The sequence below is a fragment of the Schistocerca piceifrons genome, chromosome 5 (assembly GCF_021461385.2).
Source record: "Schistocerca piceifrons isolate TAMUIC-IGC-003096 chromosome 5, iqSchPice1.1, whole genome shotgun sequence".
In the NCBI taxonomy this organism is placed as follows: Eukaryota; Metazoa; Arthropoda; class Insecta; order Orthoptera; family Acrididae; genus Schistocerca; species Schistocerca piceifrons.
The window spans coordinates 78,994,462-79,015,120 of NC_060142.1; the positions used below are offsets into that span (position 1 = coordinate 78,994,462).

Sequence of the window (20,659 nt, forward strand, 5' to 3'; positions counted from 1 at the left end):
TTATACACTGCCAAGAACACAGTAATATTGATGTAATATTTTATCAGCTGAAGACCAGATTCTGTGTGTGTGTGTGTGTGTGTGTGTGTGTGTGTGTGTGTGTAGGGATGCTTGATAAGTAGGAAAGCTTTTTCTGTACTTCATATGGGAAACTCTGAATAATTATCTTAATGATTATGTATCATGTAAGACATATGATGGTGAAAATGTGTAGCAATAATGAAGACACTATGAGGAACTGATGATGTTGGAGATAAATGTGTATTGATTGGAGAGGTACAGAAACTTGTTATGTTACATAAATTACATATTTGTTACATGAAGTACAATCAGTAAAGTACATTGTTGAGAGATTGAGAATAGGAATTGCTGTTTGATCTTGTATAATTTATATATGCAATGAGAAACAAATGCTTTTCCTAAATGAATCCTGTCAAAAAAAAAAAAACAGCAGGCCTAACAGAAAAATAGATATCTGCAATACAATGGCATATGTCAATTTAATAGTCTTCACTTACTGTATAATATCTAGTCATTTGTGCAAGTAAACATCATGAAACCAATTTTGTGAGGCTATGTGGAGTTGTCATACCCAGAGCTGTAATTTTTTTTTTACACTACGATTGCGAAAGTTATGTTGGATAGCTTCTCTGTATACTGTATTACCTGGAAGATTTCATTGGTTTATTATATGAAATTATGTTCTCACACATACCTATATTTCCCCTGTGTATTTGGAATATGTTGTTGATGGAAGGATTACTATCCACACTAAATAGATACTGCACTCAGTTTTCTATTGTTACACCTATATACTTGTTTAACTGTATCATTTTATTGGAAATGTTCATTTTCATCGTCTCTCATATTAGTTGTTAAGACGTTTGCCAAATTCTTGCCATTAGTCCCGTCAGTCCTCTATAATTATTAGGACGCACTATTGTATATGTGGTAATATATAACCTGTCACTGATTCTGGTACACTTCTGAACTGTTCTAGTACCTAACAAATATAGGAAAATGAAAAGAGTTATGAAATGGGAAATGTTATCCATGGACTGAACTTGAAATGGATGAATGTTAAAATCTAGCAGTATCAAGAGTAAAACAAATACAATTTGTTACAATGATAGGCCTATACAAATGATTATTCTAAAATATAGAGTATAAGTTTTCTAATTCATTTTACTGTCTCAAGTAACTGCTCTATCATTATGTACAATTATTAATTTGGATGATGACAGAATCCCACTATCACATGCAGAATTTGAGGGGGAGGGAGGTGGTGTACTGTAATGGGTTTTTAGGAATATGGGATTTTGTTTCATTTGATATCTGTTAATTCATTCCATTATTTTTGTGACATGGTGTTCATAATGATCATTTTAGATTCTTTGTTGAAGTAATGTGTGTGTAAGTAACAATTGTGCATGTGTTTCTACACATCCAAATTAGACATAAAATGATTTACATGAATAGCTGGATATATTTTAACATACTGTGAAATTGTAATGTTTCAGAAGTTACTTTGTTTGAAAAAAATATTTATGAAAAGTGGAAAACTTGCAAAAATCACATTAAAATTCAAAATGTAAATAGATTGTGTAAAAGCTAACTGTTCAACAATATTCCTTTTATATCTCTGCATTACATGTCTTTGTCAACTGCACATGTTTAGTGAGCTCGTGCCTGTTTTGAACAGTTCAAGTTTGACTGTAGCCTAGGGAGAAGTAAGAACATGGAATCAGTAGCCAGAGCTAAACCTTGTATATGTTAAAAATTTACATAAAACCAGTAATCCAATGAGTTAAACCTGAATTTTCAAGCCCATACATTATGTAAAAATAAAATATTATAGGATCCAGAAGAATAGTAGAGCACACGCAACATCTGGCTACAGTGAACCACTGTAGGCTACGTAAAAGCACCAGTTAAGTAAACATTTCTGTTTTACTACTTGTGCTTAATCATTTTTAGTATTTGCAACACACCCTTTAACTGGGATAAAATGCACTAAGTTGCAAATTGAAATGGATAGGTGACAATACTGTGAATCTACACCACTCATGCTGCCCTAATAATTCTGCACAGTTAATGACATTGCTGGTGAAACAGAACATCTGGTGTTATTGAAATTCTGTGAGCATTTGTAAGTTTTTATACAACAGCACGATTTTTTTTACAAAAATAAATAAATAAAAAGGAGGTTGTTGATTATTAAACAAAACTCTGACATTTTGTTTTTAAATATGCTGCATATACAAAGAACTAATAGATATTAGTTGTGTTCTAAAGTCAAAGAAGAGTAATTTGTTCTATAATTAGCTTTGCTTTCAATTGTGTGTTGCATTAACAGTCTGGCAGCTCATCCTGCATGTTTGGATACAATACTTTAAAACGGATGTTCTAGATGGCACACCTCATAACTTGGAAAGAAAATTCAATGAATAAACCAGATACTAAGACAGTTTTAAATAAATATACAATCTAACTGATAGGTTTCAGTGTATGTTATCAACATTAACTTGCTTATTACACAAATTTGGCCTTGGGCGAGGCTAGATCAATTCATATACCATCCTTCCTCAGAGGTTTGCTATGTCTCCAGAAACCTTGTATATTCTCACCTGGTACCACTGATACGTATCTACAAAAGGAATTCAATTTTTATTGAGAATCTCAACTGTAGTGTGTCAAGTTTCCTCGTATCTCAGTTCATTGTTTATGACAATACCAGACAGATTAAGAAAAATGTGTCATTTGTACATCACTATCTGCATTCTTGGGGTTACATATTAGTTAACTAAAATCTCAAGTCAAAGCTTGTATTCTCATGTGTAACTTGAGAAAAGTTGGTACACACTTTCAGTATTACATGACTATGAATAAAGTGTATGTTGAATCAAAATTAAACAAATTTTTTGCTTATTTGCAAGTATAAGTGAGCTTTTCACAAGTACACTTGGTTCTTACATTGACCAATTCATTTTCACAGTTAATTGTCCATTATCATTTTTTTAACAGCACAAAAAACACTACCCACACACATCAAGAAATAATTTTTAAACACACTGTAACAGTACCAATAGTTCAAAATTAACCATTACACTCAAAGTTTTATACAAATCAATAGAAAACATTCTCACACTGCATTCTCAGACAGGACATAAAAGATCCCAAATCCACATGATAATTTTCATGTAAATCTTGTAACACAGTAATTGAAGCACCAAGTATGTGGCTTGAATACTGTTCTTACTCCATGACCATCTCGAGTGACTGCACAAATACTAGGGTTTGAGTACTAAGGGATAAGATGAGTCATTAGAGATAAGTATTCATGGTACCAATATAGTATACTGTCTAGATAGCATACTCGTCTAAAAGTAGGAATATCATACCAGTAGAACTATACAATTCTAAATGCAATTACTTAGTATTCATGAATAGTAAATTTGCAATGATGGAAAAGGGAGCTCGTAAGATGATATTTAATAGCACAATCAGTTCATACTTATCATCAAATGCCGATCATCTTAGAGGTCACTCGCTCAGTGGTTGGGGCATGGGACCTTCTACTATTCAGTGCAGATAAATAAACAGATTTACAAATGTATGGTTCTCAAGGAAGAGTAAAGGACATCCATAAAAGTCATGTGACATATACCACAAAACACAGAACCTTTTCCTCATTACTTTAACATAATAATAATATTTAAAGAAGGGAGGGAACTTCCAAGCAGTACCTATTTAGCAGAAATTTACAATACCTGTAAACAATATGTAACTATCGATTTAAAGTAAGAGAATTTCCATGAATGTTCCACTCGTGAAAGAGGCAAAAGATAAGCCATTTATCATAAACAGAGCACAATGTGTTAAGAATAAAATAATGCAGGTATACTTCCACCAAATTCTACAGAAAAACTGCTTATGACTTAACAGTTAACCAGAAACAAAACCTGGAAGCTATTATGAAGTTTCGATCTATGTAGCCCTTTGATAATGGTGACATGTAAATTAATTTAGTATTTTCTGCAAAGATTTGCTGCAGGTGCCAACAACAACATTCAGTTTGTAACACTGAATTCTGTGCACTGCAAAAGTATATTTTAATTTTATGTAGTTATTTCCATCTAATGGTGTGGCACATAAATAGAGAGTGTATTTAGTGGTACTAATTATGGAAAGCTGGCCTTTACTGTTTTCACAGTGGCACATCACATCTCTTATACTCTTAAGTGATAAATGATCCATTAAATAAAAATGACTAATGTTCGAATTAATTCACCTAAAAGTCTGATGGAACTGGCATATCTGTCACATTTCTATTTCTTATTCATTCATTTAATTCAATAATTATGACTACTTTGAAGGTAGCATGAAATATGCCAACTTTGTGAATGATACACCATGTCATTCATAATCTTATACCCAAATGAAAGCATGCAACAGATGCATAAGTAAACAATATTTGGATTTTTAAAGCAGATGAATTACCCGATACAAATATTACCACCAGTAAAACAGAAAGTCTGAAAGTATGGTGTAACATTTGAGCTGGAGTTAAGATTGACAATGAAAGGGATAATAGCAGTCTCACATGACCCATGACCCAACATAGGAAGAGCTAGATTCCAACTAATGTCAGCATAAGTACATCTGTATAATTTCTAGCTTGTATGTCCACATTCTTTAGAAATGAATTAGCAGATGCACTAATATCTCATCTCAAACTGTACATTTCCCTACCACCATACACACACAATGTCCTGATATGCACCACCCTATGCAAGTCTGCCTGAATTTTAGTTGCCATGATCAGAAAACTGTCAGTATTTCAACAGCACTTGATAACACACTGAACCAGCCACATTTTCTACACAGGATTAAGAGATAGTGCACAAACCATTGGCTAGCACTTAACCTGAGGTGGGGAAATCTTAATTATCAATAACTAGTAATACAGCAACATTCATTCCAGGAAACTGCTGGAATATCACAGATAAAGATAACCAGGGACCAGTGCACCAATTCATTCATCCAATTCTATTATCGAGTCCCTCCCCTTACACATTCAGTGTGGATACCACACTGGTGCTTATAAGTAGTCAAAAGACATTGAAACTAACAATTCCCAGTAATGATGCAAGAATGTAAGTCACTATTACATAATAACTTTTGCAGACCCTATGAAACAAATACAGATATATGAGAACAGACAAGCAGAAGCACATAAATACATACATACATTTATATATCAAAAATAAATCTGCAGATTTTCTGCTGCCTACATTGTGACAAATTAGACTGCTTTTCCAGTGGATACTCAATACACCAATGTATCTGAGAAACAATACTTATATTTTTTTTTTACACAGGCCCAGATGGGTGCACATGCGAGTGCATGTGCATGTGAATGCACACAATCATGCACGAAAGCTCGCACATGCACACATATGAAAGTTCGCGCGCGCGCGCGCGCGCACACACACACACACACACACACACACACACACACACACACACACACACACACACACACTCTTTTAAATTTGTTGAAAGATGTAGAACAATGTTCTCCTGTTACAATGGCATGCCTTGAATATTTTTTTTAAATACTTCATTCTTCTTCAAAGGATAACAGTAACATGTAGTAAATACTTGTGACCCTGAAATGCAACAAGAAGTTCTTCCAATCATGTCTAAGTCTTTTGAACGCCAACAAGATGTTCAAAACAGTCTTTTGTGATGCCATATCACCTCTTACATGGCACTGTTTCCACTTTCAGCTGCAGAGATCTAGTTCAAGCAGGAGCTGCCTCCTCTTCTTCAACTTCCATACGCTGCTCTGGTTCCAGTACCTGATTTGTCTCTGCATTCAGGTCTGCCTGTGCATCCCCTTCTAAAATTATTGAAAAAATTGTTTCAAACCAAAGGTAACAAAGAATTAGGGAAACAGTTACTGACTGGGATGGTTAACTCTAGCTCTTTTTCTAAGAAAAACTATAAACTGACAAAAGCTGAATCTACAAATTTTCACCTTTTGCCACTGATTTACGTAAATGCAATAAAGTCTATAAAGCACATGGTAGTGAAGGAGACATTCTGTGGCTGCACTTATTTATTTTTCAGAACTGGCCACTTCATTTATACTTATGCCTGGCCACTTCATCTATACTTATGCAAGCATGTTTCAGGATTTTACAGATAATTTATCAGATATGAGGTTTTTGTTGTTAACTCCTCAGCAGCAACAAACAAAGATAATACTGATGCATAGACTTATCTGGAAAGAAACTAACAAAATACACTAGATAACACGTTACAGTTTGCTCCGTAAAAATGGAAGGTGGAGATAATGTCTTCAAGTGGAACACATGTAGTGTATGGAAAATAAAATATAAAAATATTTAATATAGAGCAACAATTTCTCTCCAGTATTTTTTCATTCCAGATATCTGCCTAGCTTCAGTTTACATTACCATCTCCTACTGCTAACCTTCTTTCCATTACACAGCTTTATGGCAACCTCTCCTCCTTTTTTTATTTATATTCTGAAGTTTCTCATTTTGTTTACACTTCTCTCTAGTTTTGGTTCCCTGCATAAATTGTTGCTACTTTCATTATGGTTGTCTATTTTTTTTAAATTACCCTACAGAACTCATGTAACTTATGAACTGGCCCTCTGCAACTTTAATTTGTTGGCTGGATGATTAAAGGAATTAAATTACTATGACATAAGTCCCATTTCCTCGTAGAGAGAGGTCTACATGACTGTACATCAGAGAGAGCGTACCACACAAAACCCAGGGGAAGAAAATACCCGGTTACCAAAGGTCAATGAAGACTAGATAGGGGACAAAAAAGAAGAAAGGGAGGCAGAGGAAGAAAGGCATGCAAGGCATCCCATTTGGGGAGCACCTGGAAGCCCCCCAAAAGAAGAGTGCAATGGGGGGCATACTTCCCCCACTTACCAGAAGTCTCCACTCAGAAATTGCTGAGGAAGGACTAGCAACACAGTTATGGCAAGAGAAACACAAATAGATAAAAGATGAACAAGTCAAACAGAGTACGTGAGAGGGGGGAGGATGAGTAAAAGAGCAAGCAAGGTGAAGGCCAGGATACTCCATTAAGTCCAGACAGCCACAGTCCAATCTGGGTAGAGGAGGCAACAGTGTGATAAGACCCCACAGGCCCAGTAAGGTTAAGTGGCTTTCCCTTAAAGTGAGCAATAAAAGCCCCCTTCATGAATAAAATGTAAAACTAAGTCAGTCGCTGAGGCATCGTCTCCTAACAACGTGGGTAGCGAGTGAGGGAGATTTAAGAGTCTGCCACAGGGTGGCTAGGTTGGGACAGTTCAGCGAAATGTGGACCACTGTGAAATAGGAACCACAACAATAGTGGGGTGGGTCCTCACGATGGAGGAGATAACCACAAGTCAGCAAAGTATGGCTGATGTGGAGCTGGCAAAGGACAGTAGGGCCCTTGTGAGAGGCCTGCATGGAGGACCTCCACAGACTCTTAGTTTCCTTTGTCACCTGTAGCTATTTTGATGAAGTTAGAGTGCGCCATTCTGTATTCCAGATCCCTAAAACTTGATGGCATAATACCACTTGGGGGTCTGTTTACAGAATATCAATCTCAAGAGTCAGTTTACTGGCAGCCAATTTGGCGAGGCAACCAGCGAGTTCATTCCCTAGATTCCAATGTGGCCCAGGGTGCAGACGAAGGTCACTGAGTGTCCATGTTGTTCAAAGGACACAGAGAATCCTGGATAGCCATGATCAAGGGATGGCGAGGGCAACACTGGTAGAGTGTTAGCAAACTGTTCAAGGAGTCGCTGCAGATGAGAAAGGAACCACCACTGCAGAACAGGTATGCTCAGGAGAACGAGATGGCTACCAACTCCACAGTGAAAACACTACAGCCATCTGGCAAGGAGTGCAGTTCAGTAAGTCCTGCATAGTATACATGAAGCCAACAGGACCAGCAACCAGCAAGCCATCAGTATAGACTACTTCTGAATCCCAGGATGCAACAACGATAGAGAAAAACTGACGACAAGGGGCCTCGTGATGAACCGAGTCTTTCGAACGACGTGATATGTCAAGGCGAAGGTGTGACTGAGTGATGCACCACAGAGGTGTTTGTGAGCAGCACAGAGGCGAGGTGGTAGAGGAAAATACTGAAGTTCAGAGAGGAAGGACCGGACGCGGACTGTGATCGTAATTCCTGATCTGACACGCTGTTGCAAGGGATTGACTTTGTGTTTGAAATGAGGAGACGTTAGTTCAGTTGCATAGAGGAGATGTGAACATGTGTAGGATAACTGACAAGCTGTTCTTGACACCTGATCCGCAATGGAGGGACACCAGCCTCCATGAGAAATCTGTTCACAGGGCTATTTGAAAAGGATCCTGTCACAAGTCGAACCCCACAGTGGCACAGTGATGTATCGGCTCCAGTTCCACAATGCTGAGGGTAATGCCAAACCATATGCCAAAATCCCATAGTCAAGATGAGCTTTGTAAAGCTGCATATGGGTAGTGGAATATGAATCCCAGCTAGTGCTACTAAGGCAGTGAAATGTATAAAGGTGCTGCCAGCACTTTTGCTTAAGCTGGCAAAAATGGAAAACCACAACAACCAAATGTCAAAGAGCAATCTGAAAAAGCAGTAAGTATCCACCATATTGAGTACTTGGCATGGGGGTAAAGTTCTGGTTTTGGATGAACAGTACAATGTCGACAGATGTGAGTCTCGGTGGCTGAAAACTGACAGCCATGGGTGAGGGGCCATGCCAGCCTCTTTCGTATGGCACCTTGCAATCGAAGTTCTGTGGCACCCACACCAGAGGAGCAATAGTAGAGGCAAAAGTTGTCAGCATACAAGGAAGGTGATACTAAGGAGTCCACAGCTGCTACTAGGTCATTGGTGGTTACTAGAAAGAAAGGGACACTCGGTATAGAGCCCTGTGGTCCCCAATCTCTTTAACATGGGGAGAACTGTGGGAGGCACCACTTTGAACCCGGAAAATATGAGGAGACAAGAAATTCTGGATAAAAACTGAGACAGACCCCAGAGACCCCGCTCATGTAAGTTAGTGATGCTGTCGTGGCACAAGCCTTTTGCGGGTCAAAAAAAGACTGCTGGTGGATGTTGACATTGGATGAAAGCTGTTAGGATGGCAGACTCCAGGTAAAATAGATTATGAGCAGTGAAATGACCCTGGCGAAAGGAGCTCTGTGTGTGTGTGTGTGTGTGTGTGTGTGTGTGTGTGTGTGTGTGTGTGTGTGTGTGTGTGTGTATTTTTGACAAAGGCCTTCTTGGCCAAAAGCTCATTTTGTGACTCTTTTTGTCATGCGTATTTGTGACTGCATCTCCATTATATGGTGAGTAGCAACAATCCTCCTCACAATATTGTTATATTCCATCCTGGATTTTCGATTGTTTTATTTAACAAAAAACTGTAGAAAATGCTGAAAGTGGAAACACCAGTTCAAAATCATAAACATGGTCCAAGCACAATCTGCACCAAGAAAACCATCTGACGAAGAGGTGGAAGGAAGAGGATAGTGAAAGTATAAGCTTGCAGCACAGAAAGAAAGTTACGCTGCAAAGGCTGGGGTCCTGCTGTAGTCTAGCACATACTTTCAACAGAGTTGTAAGCCCCCTTCGGGCACTTAATTTGGTCAGGATCCCAAATACATGATAGTAATTGACAGGAAGGGGCAGCGATTCTATTCTGCTGAATCCCCTTTGACCTGGAATCTTGGATGGGTCAGCCTCCTGCTACCTGATAATCAAGAAACTATACAATTGAAGTTTAGTTCTGTAAATTATTGGAACAACACAATTTTTTGGAAGAAAGCTTTGAAATATTTTACAAATGGCATCAGAGATAAAAAAAAATGGTACAGTGCAATGTCAGTTACAAACCATGTTTTGCGCAGTTCACAGCTAGAATTGTTAAGCACATCAATTAATATTTGATGAAAAAATTCCTTTTCATGAAGGAAACCCAGTATTTAATACCAGACATTCCCCAAAAGCAATAGTAAGAAGTTGCAGCAACTATGAAACAATAACCCTCAAGACCATGGTAAAATTTGCTGTAACACTTATTGATCAGTTGGGTGCTTAGGAGTGCAGTCAATATTTAAACTGTACTAGCTGTCTCCCACACTCATCCGCACTCACCTTCATATGGACTATTGCTGCTGTTGTGGCCGTCTTCAATCTGAATACTGTAGTTCTAACTGCTAGCTTATCCTGCTAAGTCTCTTTACCTATGCATAACTACTGCAACTTATATGTACTTGAGACTGCTTACTTTTAGTCAAGTCTTGGTGTCTGTCTACAATCTTTACCCCCAGACTTCATCTCATTACCAAACCAACTATTACATCATGCCTCAAAATGTGACCTATCAACTAATTTATCTTTTAGTCAAATTCTGCTGAAAATTGCATTTCTCCCTGACTGAATTCAGTACCTCATCACTAATTATCTGATCTAGACAATTGTTAATGTACAGCATTCTTCAGTAACAGCAGTTTTCAAAAGCATCTATTTTCTATTTGTCTGTACTGTTTATACATGCATCTTTCACTTCCGTACAAAGCTACACCCCAGACAAATGCCTTCCAGAAACTTCCTAACATTTAATTTACATACAATGTCAACTAATTTCTCTTTTTCAGAAAAAGTCGATCAATGCAGTTGTTTTTCTCTCTGAATAGCAAAATGCATCTATTACATCTGGTATATTTTTTCCTTTCCTTTACTTTTCTTGATATTCATCTTATAACCTCTTTTCAACACATTATGCCTTATGTTGAACTGATCTTCACAGTCTTTTGCTGCCTCTAACGAAATTACAATGTCATCGGCAAACCACAAACTTTTTATTTCTTCCTCTTCTTCAATTAACTTCCCAAATTTCTTCTTGGTTTCCTTTACTGCTTGATCTGTGTACATAATGAACTATGTTGGAGTTATGTCTACAACCCTGTTTCACTGTCTTCTCAATAGCTGCTTTCCTTTCATGTCCTTCGACTCACGTAACTGCAGTCTGGTTTTTGTACAAATTGTAGACAAGCTTCCACACACTATATTTTATTTCTATTACCTTCAGAATTTCAAAGAACATGTTCTAGTCAACATTGTCAAAAGGGTTCTCTAAATTTATAAAAACTATAAGGATAGGTTTGCTTCCTTCAGTCAATGTTCTAAGCTGTAGGGGCACTACTGATTTGTGTTCCAATATTTCTCAACAAATTCAAACTGATCTCTGCTGAGATCAGTTTCATCCTTCCATCTGTCCAACAATAATCTATGTCATTGTTGTCCTGGATGGTGAGTGTTCATCAGAGACAAGGATATTGTCATGAGTGCCCCAGGGAGGCAATAAGACTGCTCTTGTTCTCTGTATACATTCATGATCTGATTGTGGTGTGAACAACAATCTGCAACTGTGGCTGATGACATTGTACTGTATGGGAAAGTTTTGTTGAGTGACTGTAGGAGGATACAGGAGGACAGACAGAATTTCTATTTGGCGTGATGAATCACAGGTCAGTCTAAATATAGGAAAATGTAAGTTAATGCAAATGGATAGGAAAAACAATCCCAAGTTAATGCAAATGGATAGGAAAAACAATCCCATAACTTTCAAATAAAGCATTAGTGGAATGCTGCTTGCTCAATTAAATCTCTCTGTGTAATGCTGCAAAGTGATACGAAATGGAACAAGCACATGTCAGTATTTGGCAAGGCAGATGGTCAATTTTGGTTTATTGGGAGAATTCTAGAAAGCATAGTTCATCTATAGAAGAGATCATGCGTATAGCACTATGGCCCCATTCATGAGTACTGCTGAGTGTCTGGTATCCCCAGCTGGTCCGATTAATGGAAGACATTGAAGCAATTCAGAAGCTTACTCCTAGATTTGTTACTGGTAGGTTCAGTCAACACAAGTATTATGGAGATGGTTAAATAAGAAACCCTGACGGGAGACAATATTCTTTTCGCAATGCACCTTTGAGGAAATTTAGAGAAATGTAATTTGTGACTGCAAATGATTCTACTGCCACCAACATACATTTCACATGAGGACACAAATTAGAGCTCGTATGGAGGCATACAGAAAGCTGTTTTTCCATAGCTCTATTTGCATGTGGAACAGAAGAGGGAACAACAAGTAGCAGTGCAACATACCCTACACCATGCACCATACAGTTGCCTGCAGAGTATGTATGTATATTTGTAGATGAAGATATTCAGACTCGTTAGTAAGAAACTTCTTTGGATTTGGAATTATTACTTCTTGAAGTATGAGGATGTTTCACCTGTCTCGTGTATCTTCTTTACCATGCAGAATGGATTTTGTTACAGATGGTTCTCTTACGGATCTCAATAATTCTGAGGGATAACATTTATTCCAGCTGTCTTGTTCCAACTAACCCTTTCAGTGCTGCTGGTGCTGATTATGGGTTTCAGGAGTCTAAACATCTAAGGTAATCATTCATCAGTCTCTTATTCACCCTATCCCCAAGGACGGATTTTGTATTTCCCCAGCCAACAGCCTTGCCACAGTGGTAACACTGAAGTTAAGCACTGTCAGGCTTTGCTAGCACTTAGATGGAAGACTGTCTGGTCCGCTGAGCACTGTTGACATGCGGGGTGCACTCAGCCCTTGTGAGGCAAATTGAAGAGCTACTCGACTGAGAAGTAGCGCCTCCAGTCAGGAAAACTGACAACAGTTGGGAGAGCGATGTGTTGACCACATGCCCCTCTGTATCTGCATCCAGTGATGCCTACATGCTGAGGCAGTTGGTCAGTATTGTAGGGTCTTCCAAGGCCTGTTGGACAGTGTTTAGTGTTAGTATCTGTCTGTGACTAGACTTGATCCAATGTCTAAATACGAGAATGTTTTCCAAATGTTTGCATAATGTGTATCTGAGGCAAGATGTGGGTACCAGCCCTCATCATTAAGCCATGAGGTGGATTCAATCCAGGTCAAGCTCACTCACTCCCCCTCCTCCCCCCCCCCCCCCCCCCCCCCACACCCTCCAAGTCCCAAGAGCAGCAAGTTAACGTGTTCAGCTATCCAGGATGATGGCTTTCATGGTCTCACATCTGCCAAGTTGGTTTCCTGTATATAAAACTTCTATATTTTACTTCCATCTACATTCATTCATTGATATTACTTCCATCTATCAGCCTTCTTTTATTTGCCACTAAGCTCTAAATATTAGTATGATGCTTCCCTTTTCTCTGATCTCTCTCTAATTTTCCTATATTTACCTTATTTGCCTATATCCATTATTCTCATAGTCATGTATGCTTCTATTGCTTTGCTTTTGTCCTCCAGTCATGTCTGATTTGCCATTTTCCACTTGCTGTCAGTCTCATCTTTAGATGTCTGTACTTCATTTTTCCAGCTTCATCTACTATAAGCTTATGTTCTTTTTCCATCAATTACCTTTAGTATCCTATTTGTTGCTCACGGACTGCTATCTGGCCTCGTGTTTTTGCATGCTTGAAAACCTGCTGCTTTCACTGCTACATTTCTCAAAGCTACTCATTGTATTCAGTTTCCTAGCTTCAGTCGATCACTGCCTAGAGCCCCTTTTAAAACTCTCAACAATCTCTGGTTCTCTCAACTTCTTCAGTTTTAATCCGCAGTTCATAACCAGTAAATTACCATTCAAGTTTAATATGCTCCTGGAAATATTTTGCAGTTTAAAATCTGGTTTCAAAATCTATTTCTCCATTATGTAACCTATCTGAAATCTTGTGATACATACCCAGTCTCTTCCACTTAAAGTGCCCTCCTTCCTCGATTTGTATACCAAGTGTTTGCAATGATTAAATTGTGCTCTGAGCAAAATTCGAGCATACAATTTCCTCTTTCATTACTTTCCACCAGCTCATGTTGTCTCACTATTTTTCCTTCTGTCTTTTCCTGCTACTGAATTCTAGTTGCTCAACACAATTACATTTTCATTTCCCTTAATCTAAATATAATCTTTAATATCATTACAATTTTTTTTCTTAATATCTTCATTTGTGGAGCTAGCTGGCTTATACACTTTTACTACAGAGGTGAGTCATGGCTTTGCGTCTATCTTGACTATGATAATACCGTATGTTCATTATCTCGTACATAGTAGTTCTCTCACATTTCTTATTTGTTATTAGTCTTACTCCTGTCCTACCACTATTTGATACTGAGTACATAAGCCTGTACTCATCTGACCAGAAGGTGTGTTCTACCTGCCACCTCACATCACTAATTCCCACTACATGTAACTTAAACCTACCCAATACTCATTTCACCTTTTCTAAAATACCTACACAAATACGGGGTCTAATATTACACAAGCCAACCTGAAGAATGCCAGATGTATTTTTCTGATCATAACATCTCCTGAGTAGTTCCTAACCAGAGACTGAATTGGAGACTACTTTATCTCCAGCATGTTTTACTGAAGAGGGTGCCATCATCAGTAAATAATAAAGTAAAGCTGCATATCCTCAGTAGCTATAATGTGGCTGCTATTACGAGGCCAACTGTTGTCCCTGGAAGTGCTGAAAACATTTCTGTTCTTCAGTAACTCTGTCTTAGTGGGACCTCTGTGTTGTTTCACCTGCTGTACTGCTGTTGGTATCACTGAGTCATGCAAGCCAACCCACCATAGTTCATGTAACCCAGGGGAGAAGAGGTAATGATGCACAGTCCACGACAGCAACAAAAATGTTTTAGGAACTCTGGAAAAGTTATTCTAGCCACTATATATCCTTCCTTTACACATTCATCTTTCTTGTTGGTACCTTTCCTTTGACAAAGTAACCACTTAAAAAACACTAACACAATTTCATCATCAGATATGTGTTTTTGTGAGACAGTCCTAGTGAATTGTTCGATTTTAGCTACCCTACTACTGTCCCAAATACTGATGATCTAATTTTTGACACTTCGGATTTTAGTATTGATCCTTTATCTTTGCACATTTTCTTTGAATGTTATGTAACTTGTCATAATAGCTTTGGAACAATGAAACATTTAAATGACATAACTGTAAATAAAATATTTTATAGTTATGTTTCGCTTATAACAGTTATACTGCAAGATGTTTACTAAGAGAAAATAAAATAAAGAATCCGGTATTTATGTATTAACTTACCGTCACGTTCTTCTTTGGCATTGTTGTTATTTTCTTCTACCTCCAGCTCATGATCTCCTCCAATTACTATATTATTGTCAGGTAATGTCACTGATTGCTCTGAAATTCAACTTTCAGATTAAAATGTATTCTGTTACATCTGAATGAACATGCCATGCCACTTTTAAAAAGTGACTGGCTAAAATTGTTTGTCTACTCTCTATTAAGCATGACTTAACAAATATCACACAGGTATCAGAATAACGTCACAACTGAGTATTTTAAGCTACAATTCAGCGCCTGAGTGTGCATCAGTTAAAATGGATTCCTGAAAATTTAATATCCATAAACCAGTCCTGTTGCTACAAATCAGTATAAATACCGAAACTGAAAAATATCACTATGAAAACATGTTTCAAATATATACACATATAACTGATCAATAAAACAAATTAATATATACAGTGGGCAGATAATATCAGCAGTTACAAATTCATCTGCAACACAAAATATGCAAAGGCTCATTAAGACAAGAAACAAATAGAGAAAGACTGTCACCATGTTTTATAGAAATGAGTAACACCTCAGCAGTAATTGAAATTTTAATTTTATCCCAAATGTGTAAAGATTATGTTTTCATGCAAAATTAATAGAACATTGATAATGATGTGCATATTCCACAGCCAAACAACAGAAAGCAAAATGCCACAATGCTGTGCTTGGACGCAACTTCCATTGTAGATAATGAGAATGGCACCTTGCTGAGTCCAGCATAATGTCCTATCAACAAACAAACACACACACACACACACACACACACACACACACACACACACACACACAGAAAAGAGAAGAAATAAGCACCAAATTCTGAAATTAAGTGAACAAGAAAATTAGTGAATAAAGAAACAGCAGCAACAGCTATAAGAAAAATAATGCTACAAATATATAGTTGAGAAAGCAATATTATTTTCTGTTTAACATTGTCCTAACTACAGTAACCAACACCATCTAGAGAGAATGGAACAGACCACAATACCATTAGTAATTTCAGCCAAGAAATGTGACAAACAGAACAATCCCATAGAAATTTACAGAAAGTGGAAATTCATGTGAATGATAAATGCTTCTTACAATAACAGCATATTTTCTGTGAATTCTTTAACATCTTAGTTTCCATAACAAAGTGCTTTATTTTGTATTAAAGAACTATATTTACATCCCCACACAGAAACTAAAAATATATGGAACAAAACAGACAGGAAGTGTCCAGTTATGTATCAATAAGAGAAAATTATAGTTTGCAGAGGGAGAGTTTGAAGAGTTAGGAGCCTGTTTGGTTGCACACGAGGTGTGAAGAAAGGAAAGAAGGTGGGTGGGTGGGAGGGAGGGAGCGAAGGGAGGGAGGGAGGGAGGAAGGAAGATTCATGATTAATGTCCCACTGACAGTGAGGTTTGCCTTAAGCAATTAAGGGGAATCATGGAAAACCTAAATTTGGACAGCTGGGTCACGATTTGAATCATGGTCCTCTCAAATGCAGGTATAGTGTGCTAACCACTGTGCCACTTCATCTGGTATGTACTTAAACTAAAAAAGAAATAGGAACTTGGTGCTATTAGCTTTCGTCTGCCACTCTTTGATCAGCTACAATTAAGCTGTTACTATTTCTATTTTCTGTTTATTGTTTCCATCTGCATTTTTCTTTATAGACTATTAAAAACTAAAGAGAAAAATGTGGTTCATAATACAAATGAGCATACTCCTGTCTTCTATTTATTCATACATATCATCAGCATGGGTCCTGCTTTGGCTCACTTGAATACCAACACAGAACAATTGTAAAACATTTGTTACAAAGCTCTGCTCAAACATCTCTTACTGTGATTATATTCACAATTGCTTAATGTCAATATATGGAAAGAGCCACAGTCTCCCAAAAGCAGGCACATGAAAAATATAAACATATCTCAGACACATTGAACAATGTAACTGCTACACAACAACTGGAAGAATGCTACTGATTATGAAATCATTCGAATAGTGGAACAGTGGCGTATATAATACAACAATTCTAAATCTGATCAAAATACCTCCAGATTTCTAGTTAATAAGAATAGGTGCTAGCGTTTCCTCATAGTTTTTCGCAGTGCCATAACTGGATGAAATGTTCTCTGTTTTCAAACCATGTCAACCAAGATATTAGTTCTTGAGTCTTTGACAGTTGTCACCATCACTGTCATCAGGTATTAAAGCTTTTAACTGACTGGACAGGTAAGGTGTCTTACACACAATGCACGAGCATCCAGTTTGTTCACAGGTACACCAAATTAATCTGGACCATCTCTGGAATGCTGTGGATGCTGTCGCTTTGCATGTTTAAGACGAGTATTTTGCCCATCCAGCAATCAGTTCTAATTCCTGAGGACAGTGATGGTGACAACTGTTGAAATCATGAGAATTATCTCAACTGACATGGCTTGAAAACTGAAAACATTTTATCCAAGGTACTACAGTACAATCAATGAACAAAGATCCCTGACAACTGCAAGAGCTGTTGCCAGATTTCCACTGAAGCGCAAATGACTGCAGGTGAAAACAACTGTATACACAGCTGTGAGTGAGGCTTTGCACTAAGATGTATACAAAACCACATCATGTCAATAGTTGAGCTAAACGCGCAATGCAACCACGTCAAACCCACTGCAACTGTCAGATCCCTTCTGTCGACACCCCTAACATAGTGTTTGATAATATTACCCAATACAGAAATTTTGCAGACATAATCCTAGAACTCAACTTGATCTTCAGGGTGGTGGTACACCAATGCAGCCACGGTCAGGGCCAGCTTTGCGACTGATCAGATGTGACCAAGTTTACATGGAAAGTGGCTGCACAACATGCACGCAGTCAACTTTGGGCAGCCGCAGTATTTTGTCACATGTTCAGTCTTCGGTCAGTGAGCCTGCTGAGGCCAAAGCTGTGTGCATTTGCACGGGGCAGTGTGCATGCTAGACTGCCAATGTGTGGCCAGCTGTTGATGCACTTCCAGCAGTGTGTATTTTTTGCATTTGATTATTTGTTAGTAGCTACATTTCTGAAAAGGACCTTTCAGCCATAACGAACTTGGATACAGTGAAATTTATTATAAAAATTAGGGAGAGGCCTACTTTGTGACTTTTGATCTATAGACTAAGGAACAAAAAACACTGTTAAGTTCTTTTACCTTTATTCATATTTAATTAACAAAACACGTACATTTAATTCAGTGAATGTAATCGAACTGCCATTGCAGAGCATCTTCATACAACAAGTAATGGGCCAATACATTTCTGTAGTGTGAATTGGATTTATGTCTGTGTATTCATTATGGAATATCCTCATCTACACAATTTGTTCAATGTACGTAGAAATTGCACACCACCTCTGTTCTGTACATAGTCGTGCAGAATGCAATATTCCTTCATGACACCTATAGCAAAATCCATGTCTATATTTAGGTGCCTGTGAAAGGCCTGCTACTCTTATTTGCCATATCATGAATGTGCACTCTATGAAACATCTTGCTCAAGAATGACAAGTACTTTGTTTTTCACATCAAGTCTTAGACCAAGATATGGATACACAATTTTGTGTGACTGTGGAAAGGTGTCATCAGCAACAAATATGCAAGGCACTGGGGTTTTGTTGATGTCTGAAATGTATTTGTCATCTGGAATGTCCATGTTATTGACAGTATTCACTTATAGAACACTGATTGTTGAAATATTATTGAGTCAGCACTTTTACCACACACAATCCCACATTTATAGCAACAAATTTATAGTCTGCATCGTGAACAGGCATTAATACAACAGTTAAAGAACACTGATGCACTGTTTGCCATTTTCATCAGTTACACATGCTTTCCACCAATGGCATTAAGACAGTTTCGTAAACTGGTCTTAATTTCAAATTCTTTTGCTATTTGCTGCCAGCCATTTTTTGTCAGCTCTGACATATATTCCTTTTTCAAGATAATCCAGATGACGAACATACCCTTCTGACAGTTTTTCTGATAGTTGCGACTCCAAGTGGAAAAGCACGATGTTAATCAACATATGAATTTCCAGTCGCTAGATATCTGAAAGGGAGAAATTACTAATTAGTCCACAGATTCATAAAACGGGTTACATTTCAGGCAACCTTTCTCGAACAAAATTTCTTGTAACATTTTGTTACAATTATCTTATAAGCACAATTATTCCTACTATTTTTGAAAAATTATGTGTACGTCCCAACAATTTCTACCACATATGGTGTGCAGAAACTCCTCCAACATATCATTACACATAGCTTCAACTGACAAAGAAGAAACTTTATTGGTAGTTCAAATAATATTTCATTATTACAGATATGTCCGTTACAGAAGAAATGGTGTAACATGAAAGATTTCTACAGCCGACAAAAATGGAGACCAACTGGTAAAAGTGGTTCTGCAGCTATGAGACAGATGCAATATCTGTGTTTCAGTCTAGTATTGTTTGTAAATAATACCACCACATCTTTGCATACACACAGTAGCATACCACCTTACAACTGCCGAGATTCAGGGTTCACCTGAAAATAGTTTCAAGTGGACCGTACCAGGCTGTTGAGTAATAAAAGGAAAACAAAACAAAAAGTGGGCACAAAACTAACTGAAATGACACACACACACACACTCACACACACACACACACACACACACACACACACACAACAAATGAAGCCAAGTTCTTTTCTTAGCTTTGGTCAGTGAAAATATTCTGGCGTCTGAAACTGTCTGTAAAACAATATATCTTAAGTATTATTGAAGCATCTCAGTCACAACCTAGTTAACCAAACACTTCCTCCCACGAATGCTACCCACAGTATGTTTTTCATTCTTCACAACCACCATGTGGATATTCCGCACAATACTATCCTCTAGCTACACCATTACCTTCTGATCCAACAGACTATCATCAGCAAAGCTATCCCATGCTATCTGGTTCTTCTTCTTCTTCTTCTTCTTCTTCTATTTCTTCTCCACAAAATGATACTTCAACAGAGTACCCACCAGAAACAACTGATGATGGCAGTACTGACAATAGTGTTGCCTCACCAGTACTCAGATGTTTCGATGAATCATGAAGTCGATATTACTAAGTAAAGTAATGTTTTACAATTGTAATATTATTAAAATTATTCTGTAATAAAGCTTACTTTAAAATAATTAGCAGTTTCTCTTCATTTCCTAAGCATATCTGCATTGCTGTGTCTACATCCCTCTTTGTTGTCTCCAATTTTTTAAAATATTTTATGAAAACTTTTTACAGACATTCAAGTGAAATTAACAAATTTACCTTCCTGTTTGCGAAGTTCACATAGAAGGCAACAAACATTCTGTCTGTAGACTGGGATTACAATAACATATTTTACTCTTTTGTTTCATCCCACAATCCTAGTGTTACGCAGCTTTAGTGAT

At 37.6% G+C, this 20,659-nt stretch overlaps 1 protein-coding gene across 3 annotated transcripts in view; it reads right to left on the bottom strand.

Annotated features, from left to right (window-relative positions):
* Positions 1–2,648: 2,648 nt before the first annotated feature.
* The window catches only part of LOC124797863 (protein sgm1-like), an 89,221-nt gene continuing 71,210 nt past the window's right edge, over positions 2,649–20,659 (bottom strand). For 2 of the 3 annotated variants that reach the window (XM_047260934.1, XM_047260935.1), the window contains 2 exons: positions 15,195–15,293; positions 2,649–5,905 (listed from right to left, as the gene is read on the bottom strand). In XM_047260934.1, the coding sequence (XP_047116890.1) occupies positions 5,808–5,905; positions 15,195–15,293 (197 nt within the window). In that variant the 3' untranslated portion in view covers positions 2,649–5,807. Of the gene's footprint in view, positions 5,906–15,194; positions 15,294–18,387; positions 19,295–20,659 lie in introns of those variants that run through there. The other variant, XM_047260937.1, reaches the window with a different exon arrangement.